Source organism: Microtus pennsylvanicus, chromosome 10 (genome assembly GCF_037038515.1).
Source record: "Microtus pennsylvanicus isolate mMicPen1 chromosome 10, mMicPen1.hap1, whole genome shotgun sequence".
Lineage (NCBI taxonomy): Eukaryota > Metazoa > Chordata > Mammalia > Rodentia > Cricetidae > Microtus > Microtus pennsylvanicus.
Window position 1 is genome coordinate 93,351,004 of NC_134588.1, and position 10,929 is coordinate 93,361,932.

At 41.5% G+C, this 10,929-nt stretch overlaps 1 protein-coding gene across 1 annotated transcript; it reads left to right on the top strand.

Annotated features, from left to right (window-relative positions):
• Positions 1 to 5,717: 5,717 nt before the first annotated feature.
• On the top strand, positions 5,718 to 6,662 carry LOC142858168 (olfactory receptor 6N2-like). Its single transcript, XM_075987363.1, has one exon. It carries the CDS (start codon positions 5,718 to 5,720, stop codon positions 6,660 to 6,662), a length of 945 nt encoding a protein of 314 aa, XP_075843478.1.
• The last annotated feature ends 4,267 nt before the right edge of the window (positions 6,663 to 10,929 follow it).

Genomic DNA, 10,929 nt, shown 5'->3' on the forward strand with positions numbered 1-10,929 from the left:
TCTCTTCTCTCTATGTCTAGAATTGCTATAGTCCCTGAACATTGGTGCAGCTTTTTTGTTGTCCACCGAACACTTATTTGAGTGACAGTTCACTGAGGAAAGACAGGTCATGATACATGTACAACCTCATTCCTCATTTATCAAATAGATGCCCAGGACTCCAGTTACTTAACCTGTTAATGGACATCGAGTGTAGGAACAGGGCTTTCAACTACGACAGATGAAATGCTATTTGTAACTCTTCATTCTTTAAGTCCATTTAACCAGTCACCAGGAATTTAACCAGAATGTATATATTTATAACCGTCAACTTTGTAGTAGCAGGAGCAATATCATTTATACAGTATTGGCTAGAGTGGCGGTATTCACCAGGACACAGGGCCTTAGGAAGACCCCGGAATTATTATAACGTTAGAGAGAAAAATGATGCCTCTTTTGTAAAATGGCCTAGTTCTGAGAGTGGAGAAAAGAACATCTTGGATGAATAATATAGGAAAGACAGGAGATTTGTTCAGTAATTAAAAGTATTCCATAGTGAAAAGCATATATAAGGTTTAAGCATGGCACTTAAGATACTGGATTTGGAGGCTACCAGAGTAAATCAATCTATTCATCCTCTGGCCATCACTACTATCTGAGGTTTCAGTCAATGCCATTGTCTAGGCCTGAGGTCTTTGTCTTCCTGTTTCCATGATGATAATGGATTGTATTTCTTTTCCCAAATGCACCCATGCCCATTATCTATCCCAGGTAGGCATGTGTCCCACTTTCCTTCAGACTGGTTCGGTCATTGCTGCACAGCCCTAGCAAGATGGGAACCCATCAGACTTACATAAAGATAAAACAAAATACCCCAGAAAACACTAACTTCTCTGCTTTCAAATAGAAAAATGAACAAACCTCATATAAAGGATCACATATAAAAATGATCAATATAAGGTGAAACATATGGGAATAGGAAGTAGAGGTTGGAACTTAACAACTCTGGCCTTCCCTATGCTCACCTGGTGTCCCCACCATTTTCTTCTCTGAGATGACTCATTTCAGCTCTCTTTTTTTCTGATGATGGAACTGAAGGCCAAGGAGGGAATATGAATGTCTAAAAGAGGCACCGCTTCTTAGACAGACAGAATGTGGCAGAGACAGACCGCCCTGTGAGTCTTGAATACTCTTTATATTTGATCAAAAGTAGTTTGAATTTCTGCATCATCCCAGTAGATGCCCACTGGTTCTTTTGTTTATTTATTTATTTTGGTGTGTGCATGTGTGTGAAAATGCATGCCTGTGTGCACATGGGGAAGTGCATGCTGTTTCTGTATGTGTTTTCTGAGCACATGAAGAAATTAAAGAACAACTTATAGGAGTTGGTTCTGTTCTTTCACCATGTGGGTCTTGGAGACCGGATTCAGGTTTTCCCTGCTGTTCCCTGCTGACCCACCTCTTCAGCCCCCTCTCTGATTTTACACTCCTTTACACATTCTTTTTAAAAGTCAGTGCCAGTTATTTGAGGCAAATAAAGAAATAGTTCTGAACTTCCCACAAAGAAAAACACACATTCATCCTTAGATGAATTTGGCAACCTCTGCTACTCTATTGCAACATTCTTGGCTTCATTCCATTGCTGCAAAACATGTGCTGGGCATGGAAGACTTTTCAGATTCTCCCTATTTTAAGAAAGTTTGTTATGTGATTGCAACACTGTTTTGAATGTTGGACATTAAATGCGCTAGGCAAGCAGTCTGCCCCTGAGATCTCTTTCTAGCTAAAACCCTGTTTTAAGAAGGGAGGACCTGATGTAGGCCCAGTCAGATGGTCAACTTCTGAATATGCCAAAGAGGAGGGAAATATGTCCACAAATATACAGGTTTTGCCTCCTTTTAGTTAAAAAATTCTGGGGAAAAACATGAACATCTTCTGAATTATGTTTCCTTACCCTTAAAACATAATAATGAACTGAAACTCCCACAAAGATTAAAAGAAATGAAATATACAAAGTGGATGACCATGGTCTGAGCAGTAAAGAGGGTTTTTAGGTGGTAATAGATCCCCTTTCCTCCAGACACAGGGCAGATAGTGTTTAGAATGGGATTTTAACATCACTTTCCATGGTTTAGTCATTATCTTTAATAGTTTTTCCCCCTTATGTCTTTGAATTTTGCACTGTCTTTCTCACTTCTGAAACACAGACAATAGGTAAGTTGAGAGAATTCTTTGTTTTTTTTCTCTTTTTATTTTATTTAAATATTTTTCATTTTATATACCAACCACAGTTACCCCTCTCTTCCGTTCTCCCACTTTCCTCACTCCCCCACTTCCCATCCCCTCCTCAGGGTGGTAAGGCCTCTCCTGGGCAGCCAACAAACTCTGGAATACCAAGTTGAGGCAAGACCAAGACTCTCCCCCCTGCATCAAGGCCGAGCAAGGTATCCTACCACGGGGAATGGCCTCCATTAAAAGCCTGTTCATGCATCAATGATAATTCCAGATCCCACTATCAGGGGTCCCACAAACAGATCAAGTCAAATAACTGTTCTTCACATTCAGAGGGCTCTGCTCAGTCCCATGCAGGTTCCCTCCCCAGCTGTCAGTCCAGTCCATGAGCTCCTACTAGCTTGGATCAATTATCTCTGTGATTTTCCCCATCATGACCTTGACCCCCTCCTTCATATAGTCCCTCCTCCCACTCTTCACCTGGACTCCAGGAGCTCAGCCCAGTGCCTACAAACCTTGAGCTAGGGAAATTCTCAGGAATCCACAAGGATGACCCTAGCTAAGACGCCTAGCATTAGCACAGAGGGTGTTTAACTGGCCTTCTGCTGTAATCAGATTGGTGACTAACCCAATTGTCGTCATAGAATTTTCATCCAGTAACTAATAGAAGCATATGCAGAGAGAACTCTTGTGTTAAAGTATTTTATATGTGGAAAAGTATATATCCATATGCGAAAGACACTACTTTAAATTTTTTCCATATAAATTCCATAAAGGGGATTCTTGCCTAATTTACATATATCTCACATTTATCATGTAAATGACAGCCAAATTCATAGTGATTCAAGTTGATCTTTTCCCTTGGACCGAGGTGTTTAGTGAAACCCTGGGCGTTCTTGTCATTCTTCTTACCTATGCAAAGTAGGTACCATAACTTTTTGTCTTTCTAATTACAGTTATCTCAACCTTTGTTGAAAAGTATTTGTGAAGACAAAAAAATACGTCCCGAGCAGCACACTCCTTGGTGATACCCAAAGGAAGTGTTGAGCATCTCTTGGATCAGATTAATTCATCATTAAGGTCTATGCTCAGTGATGAGTATGAAGAACTTGCAGTCTTAGTATGGAGTCTTCAGTAGTCATCTCACAACTCAGGAAACAGACACTCATCACTGATTGCTAGAGCAGGACACAATGTCATCACGCTACTGTGAGCACAATCATAACAGTAAATAATATGCCTATTTTATTTTTAATAATCAAGTAATCTACAGAAGGTAATGTGAATGAGGGTTTCTCCCAAACCAAGTTTCTCCCTCTCTGTGCTTTTACATACACTATACTCATAAAAAAATTTAATAGTGTTTCTTAGAACTCTTCAGTGTTTTCTTTAGTGAAAGCAAATTAATGTAAGTATTTCTATACATCCTGGACGATTTATATATCATTTCAGGAAGGGCATTCTCATTTTGATAAAAAAAAAAAACTCCTTTGTCTTGTTTGGTTGTTTTATTTAACCAGTTCCCTATTGTGGATCCCTTGAATTGCTTCTGGTCTTTACAATTATAAATAAGACTAAAGGAAAATACAAGACGAAATCCTAGAAATAGGATAACCTGGTTTAATGAAAATAAGTATGAAGTTTACATAAGTATTGTTAACATTCCATTCAAAGTATGTTATATTATATTCTTACATCTAATACACGAAGAACATCTGTTTGATTACCACCTTTCAAATCAAGTATGTCTGTGAACTTCTAGGTCTTTGTCAAAGTAAAAACATGAGAAGAATACCAGAATATTGCTCCAGATTGAACACACCTTATTTTGAGTTGGCTAATATCTATTCACATGTTTCATATTTGTGTTTTATTTCAGTTTCTATTTAAAGTTTATTTCTCACATTACAAATTAAACTTCTTGAGAAAAGAAATACCATCCTCTATACTATCTTTACCCTAGCATAAAATACGGAAAACAAAAAGTGGTCCATTTGATGAATGAGTACTTCTTGTCACAGTGGTTTAGCTGCATATGATATCACTTTGAACTTTGGTTCATATTTTTCCTTAGGAAACAATATTATGAACAAATATGCCAATAAAAGGGATAGTCAGATTAAAAAATTACAATCACTTTAACATTATTTTACACAACTATTTATCTCTTCCTTTGAAATCATTTCCCACAGCCTTAGTTTTGACTGTCTCTTACTGGAATATGAATTTACTGATGAAGGCATCAGTCCTGGGTGCAAGATGAAGAGTAATTATCTGAGAAATAGAACTGGCATGTTTCACTTCTCTCTGCCCAACTTGTTGCCCCAGAGGGACTTTCACTAAGAGCTCATGACACTGACAGTTCCAGGAAACACCCACAAGGAGCCTCTGGGAAAATGGACTTTCTAGGAGCACTGGATATAAGTAGATAGCAACAGAAATTGCTCTGAGGAGGAAGCTACAGTTTCTAAAGCCATCAAGGGATCAGGTAACAGGTGAAGGTGGTAAAGCAGGTATGTGATTCTCAAAAGAGAATTAGGCAAGAGCTTTGATCCTCTCAGGGTGTGGCCAGAAAACTCAAGCAAAATGAGACTTGATGCCCACAAAACTCACAATCATTTTCCAATAACATCGGGAAATCAAAACTTATATGAGTTTCAGGAATGAACTGCCAAGTGTTTCTATTCTTTCTTTTTGGGAAGAGGAAGTTGGTTAAGTGAAAAATCCCCAGTTCAGACTGTACAGCTGGGGTGTGTCAGAGCAAGGGGATGCAGTCAGTCTCTGGCTGATGCAGTCTCTTCCCTGCCTGGGGATTCTGACTCACGCTTTTCTTCTTTGATAATTCCTGTTGCCTGTCACTCAGGAAAACCCACTTTTAAAAGCTGCCGTATGAGCATTGAATGAATAATCATTACACAGAATGGGCCTGATATTTTAGAGAGCACTTTTGGAGTGTCAGCCCCATTTTCATGCCCAGATCACCTAATCCTTCCCTCCCAAAACAGTGGATGAAGTGTAAGATTTCGTGAGAGAGGTCACAACCTTTAAGTGGCAATCCCTGACAACAGCACAATACCTCTGGTTATTTTATCATTGTAAACTAGCTGCACGGAGTCCTCAGAAAAGATAAAGCTCATAAGAAGGATTACAATAGAAAAGCTCCTTCTCCCCTTTTATTGGCTAGGGAGAATTGAGTTGCTGGACTCTCAAGAGTTCAGTACTAGAACATACACAAAGATTAAACGGGGTCAGGAGTTGTCATTTCTAGTCCAAGCCCAGCCACCTACTGATGTTGGGTCATTCAGCCAATCATTTTGCCTTGGACAGGAGGTAGGGAGGGGGAGGTGCAGTTTCAGTATGAAAACATAAGGGGTTTAATTAGACAATCTCCAAACTCAGCCGTGTGCTCACAGTTCCTGTTCCTGGCTCTAGGAATATTGCATGAAGAGATGGAGGATGCTGAAGTAGTTCGTCTTGCATCTTAACTCCCCCTCCTCCTTGGAATCATGGACCGTGCTAACCACACCTGGACCCACACCTTCATCCTTGCTGGTTTCAGCCCCACGGGCACTCTGCGACCTCTTGCCTTCATGGCGACCCTGTGCATCTATCTCCTCACACTTGCAGGGAACTTGTTCATCATTGTCCTCGTTCAAGCAGATTCGGGGCTGTCCACTCCCATGTACTTCTTTATCAGTGTCCTCTCCTTCCTGGAACTCTGGTATGTCAGCACCACAGTGCCCACCTTGCTACATACCCTGCTCCGCGGACGTTCACCCATCCCGTCGACTGCATGCTTTGTCCAGCTGTATGTGTTCCATTCCTTGGGCATGACTGAGTGTTACCTGTTAGGTGTCATGGCTCTGGACCGCTACCTGGCCATCTGTCGCCCGCTCCACTACCATGCACTCATGAGCAGACAGGTGCAGCTGTGGCTAGCAGGGGCCACTTGGGTGGCTGGCTTCTCAGCTGCCCTGGTGCCTGCCAGTCTCACTGCCACTTTACCTTACTGTTTGAAAGAGGTGGCCCATTACTTCTGTGACTTGGCACCACTAATGCGGTTGGCATGTATGGACACCAGCTGGCATGCTCAGGTTCACGGGGCGGTTATTGGTGTGGCCACTGGATGCAATTTTGTCCTCATCTTGGGACTCTACGGGGGTATTCTGAAAGCTGTGCTGAAGCTGCCTTCAGCTGCCAGCCGAGCCAAAGCCTTCTCTACTTGTTCGTCCCACATGACAGTCGTGGCGCTGTTCTATGCTTCTGCTTTTACTGTATACGTGGGCTCGCCTCAGAACAGACCCGAGGGCACCGACAAGCTTATCGCCTTAGTGTATGCCCTTCTGACTCCATTCCTCAATCCCATCATCTATTCCCTTCGCAACAAGGAAGTGAAGGAGGCTGTGAAAAGGGTCAGTGACAAGATCAGGACTATGTTGAGGGAAGCCTAATTATCTCTTTCGGCGTTACCCACATCCTGGGCAAACGTAAGAATCAACTGGTTCGTTAATCATTTTGCAGGATCAGAATCAATGCCAATAAGATTATCACTCAGTTTAGCACTCACTGTACTGCACAGACCCACTCTTTCTTGACCTATTAGAGATGAAATAGGTCAAGGGAAAGGAGTTTTATCTTAATCCTTTCTGATCTGATGGTTTCTTCACCCATCAGATGCTACGGTGGATTAAAAACTTGCAAAGAGGAATTATTTTTTATTTTATTTATTTATTAAAAATTTCCACCTCCTCCCCTTCTCCCATTTCCCTCCCACTCCCTCCACTCCCACTCCCTTTCCAGTCCTAAGAGAAGTCAGGGTGCCCTGCCCAATGGAAAGTCCAAGGTCCTCCTTCTCCATCCAGGCCTAGGAAGCTTTACATCCAAAGAGTCCAGGTTTGGTCCCAAAAAGCCAGTACATGCAGTAGAATCAAAACCCAGTGCCATTGTCATTGACTTCTCAGTCAGCTCTCATTGTCAGCCACATTCAGAAAGTCTGGTCTGATCATATGCTCATTCAGTCCCAGTCCAACTGGCCTCGGTGAGCTCCCATCAGATCAATCACACCGTTTCAGTAGGTGGGTGCACCCCTCGCGGTCCTGACTTCCTTGCTCATGTTCTCCCTCCTTCTGCTCTTCATCTGGACCTTGGGAGCTCAGTCCAGTGCTCCAATGTGAGTCTCTGTCATAGAGAAACTATTTTAATTGAATTTATGACTTTGAATTTTTGTATTGGGGCAAGATATAAGAATGAAAAAAGTGAAACGCGTTCACCCGGTGCCTAGCTTTGTTTCTGTCATTCTCATATGCAGACAACCCCAAAGTGTGTGGCTGGTGACTCAGAATTCATGAGTCTCTCCAGGATAGTGGGTGAAGTCAGCAGGCATGACAACAGGGAAATACGGCCAACTGAGGCCTGCAGCAGCTGGTTTATAAGACACGTGATCCCAACAGAGCTTAAAAGGGAGAAAACACGGGTGACGGAAACAGTACCCTGAGAACATGGGTGGTGATTCATGCGGAGCCGGGAGCTCCACTGGTCCAGTCCAGTAATCTTGAGTCACCGTCCCAGGGCCACCTCAGCAGGATTTAACTCTCAGGGAGTGGCTGAAGACTAGAACTGTTCACCTAGTTCCCTTTGGCTCAAGAGCAACGGAGTTGAGCATGTTGTCTGAGCTCTCTTTCAGTGCCATAGATATTATCTTAGAGTGAATTTGAAGTCATCTTTGTAGGAGGAGCAGAAAAAAAAATGACAGGAGTCTCAGGAAAGGCATGCCTGTAAACAACAGAAAGGGAAACACCGCACAAAGCTGTGGAGTCAGCCCCACTTTCTGTTTTAAGCTTGACAGCACTGCTCCCTTCCGCCTCTGCACTTTAGAGATCTGTGAATCCTGAGCCACCAGCCACCCACTTAGGGGTGGTCTGGATATCAGAATGACAAAACTAAAGCCTTGGCAAAGACTGGGGATGGTGTGAATACGTCTCATCTTTCTCATTCTTACATATGCCCCACTACAAAACTGACCGCAATGATTTTTTAATACTCTCCACATCAGGATTGGTGATTATTACGTCCATATATACACAGGTGTGTGAGTGTGTGTGTGTGTGTGTGTGTGTGTGTGTATGAGTTGAGTTGAACCTGTATCCCAGCTTGGCTTGGGATTCACTGTATACACCAGACAGGCCTTAAACTCACACAGCTGTGCTGTCATGTCTAGCCTAAAATACTCTACAAAGCCTTTGTCTTATCCCACTGACTAAGGATTATTGTTTCACTATTCGCACAACTAAGTTAGAAGGATTTCTGGAATTGCCATCAAGAGCCAGACTCAACAAGCTGTCATCCAGATGTCTAGTCGACCCTGGCAGAGTCACCTCGGCCTCATCTCTGTGTGAAATCTCAGTGGCTGGCAGGGATAGCTGCTCACATTCCTTCCAGCTGAGGGAGTTTCGATTCTGGAATTGCAGCACTTTGAAAAGCATCATGATCCAGATCTGGCAGAGAACATTCTGATTATCCCGAAGAAAGGAAATTTATTGGTCAAATTCCCACAGGTTTTTTTTTTCTACTTATTGGGGAAAAATATTTGTTTTCTGGTTTCTCTTTGTCTTAAAATGCCTGTAACAGAATATTCTAAAATTCCAATGATTAATAAATGTTCAAATTGACCTTGTTACCTCACAGTGTTAAAAAGAAAAGAGGTTAAGATTTCCTGCATTGGTTCAAATGTTAATCTCATATTCACTTGCTGTGTGAGCTTAGGCGACATATTGAAAATCTCTGCCTCAAGTTTCTTAATCTGTAAAATGGGTGCAGTAATAGGAATCTTAGAAACTATATAAATGTTATAGTTTTATATTTCCCACATCCAGTGACTGCTTATCTGTGCACTAATCTCTCCTTTGTGGGGTATTATGCAGCCTAGTTGAGGCATTCCAATTAAGTGTCTCCTCTTGAGCTGTGCTTCATGTCCTTGTTTAACTGGAAGATTCAGGCAGGATCATTAACCCTATGTTCTTCAGTGCTGGGCACAGCACTCCATTCTTTCACTATTATTTGAGACCCCCATCCTTTGTCTCCTATGCCTCTAACTTCACATAGGCTACTGATTATGATTTCAAAAGAATTGTTTTCTGTGTTGTTAGCACTAAAGAACTTCCGGGAGCTGTTTGTCCTGGTAGTGACTTGCATCGCTGTAGTTAAGTCTATGGGCTTCCATTTCTATGAGGTTCATGTTCTATGGTAGGGTAGGATGCTTACGTATCGGCTGTGGAGCTAGAACTAGTCATATCACAACTGAGGAAAGCAAGGAATACCATACCATGGATATTTATTCATTTTTTGAGAAGAATAAATACGTGAACAAATAAACAGACTTTTAAAAAAGTCAAATAACTGTGGCAAAAATTATATTACTGTCCTTTAACTCTATCAGGATAAAATGCCTTTCATAAATCCATTCATAAGACTCTAAGCTACCTTTGCCTTTTGTTGTGCAATTGTTTTATCTCCTAACCATCTTGGGGTCTTTCTCTTTATAACATAAGTTGAGGCTATCATCACACAGTGCTTTTCAAAATATGCAAACAGCATTTATATACTTCGTGTATAATGTTATTGGATCTTCAACCCTCTACATGCCAGACAATACCTCAGGGATCTGGAATCTCTCAGGCTGTCTCTGGCAGGAAGTATTGTATATTTCATTTTGTACAACAAATAGCATCCCATTTTACAAGTGCCTAATGCGATGTATGGAGCTAAATATTCATGCCCGCTCATAGCCACCTTGCCAATGTGAATAACAACTCTAGTTGAACAGACAGGATGAAAAGGTTGGGACTAAAAGTGAACACACCAATCGCAGTATGCTTGCAGTAAGACCAGCATTTCTCATGCAGGATATTTGTACTTTGTCTTAACTTTAGTACATTAGGTAGCAAAGAAAGGTAAAATTAGTAAGAACCCTGTTCACCGAATGCAAGCCTGCCAAGTTATTTTTCAGAATGACCTATGATATCATTTTCCTATTTATCAGGTACATTTTAGCTGCATTTGATAGTATTTTTGTAACCTATAGGGTGCAATTTTAAAATGATGTATTATTTATAAACACAGCATGATAAATTTTTAGAGGAAGAGAAACTTACCATCATGTAAATTCGTGATGTTTCCTCATCTTCCTTAGCTGCTTGCAAGTTTCCGACAATTGATTTTGGTTTCTTTCACCCTCCCCCCCATCCTCCCAGTTCTACTCTACTTCCCTACACAACTCAACTTTGCCTCATCTTTATTCCGTTTTTAAAAAAAATTTAAACCCTTCAAGTTCTGTTTGTAATGCCCATACATCCTTGGGTATGTGGCCTTCCACTGCATCTTGGTGGACCTGTGAGGGGCTGTGCTCTTAAAAAACAAAAATTGTCCTTTCCTCCTCTCCCAAAGCTACCAGTTGCAAATAAACTCAGCTAAGAGTAAGTCTTGGTATTCACCTCTCCTCTCCATGCTGGGATTTGGTCTGGCATGATCTTATGCAAGTCTTATGCATGATGTCATAAGTGATGTGCATTCATATGTGTATCTGCGCTGCTATGTCCAGGAAACAGCTTGCTTTTATTCATCCACCAACTCTGGCTCTTAGTGGTTCTTTTTCCCACTCATCTTAAATGTCCCTAACCTTATAAAGCATTTATTTATTCACTTCTAATTTCTCATAGGCAT

Bases quoted from the DNA above. Each gene is read 5' to 3' on its own strand.
- LOC142858168 (XM_075987363.1), top strand. From the start codon at position 5,718: ATGGACCGTGCTAACCACACCTGGACCCACACCTTCATCCTTGCTGGT.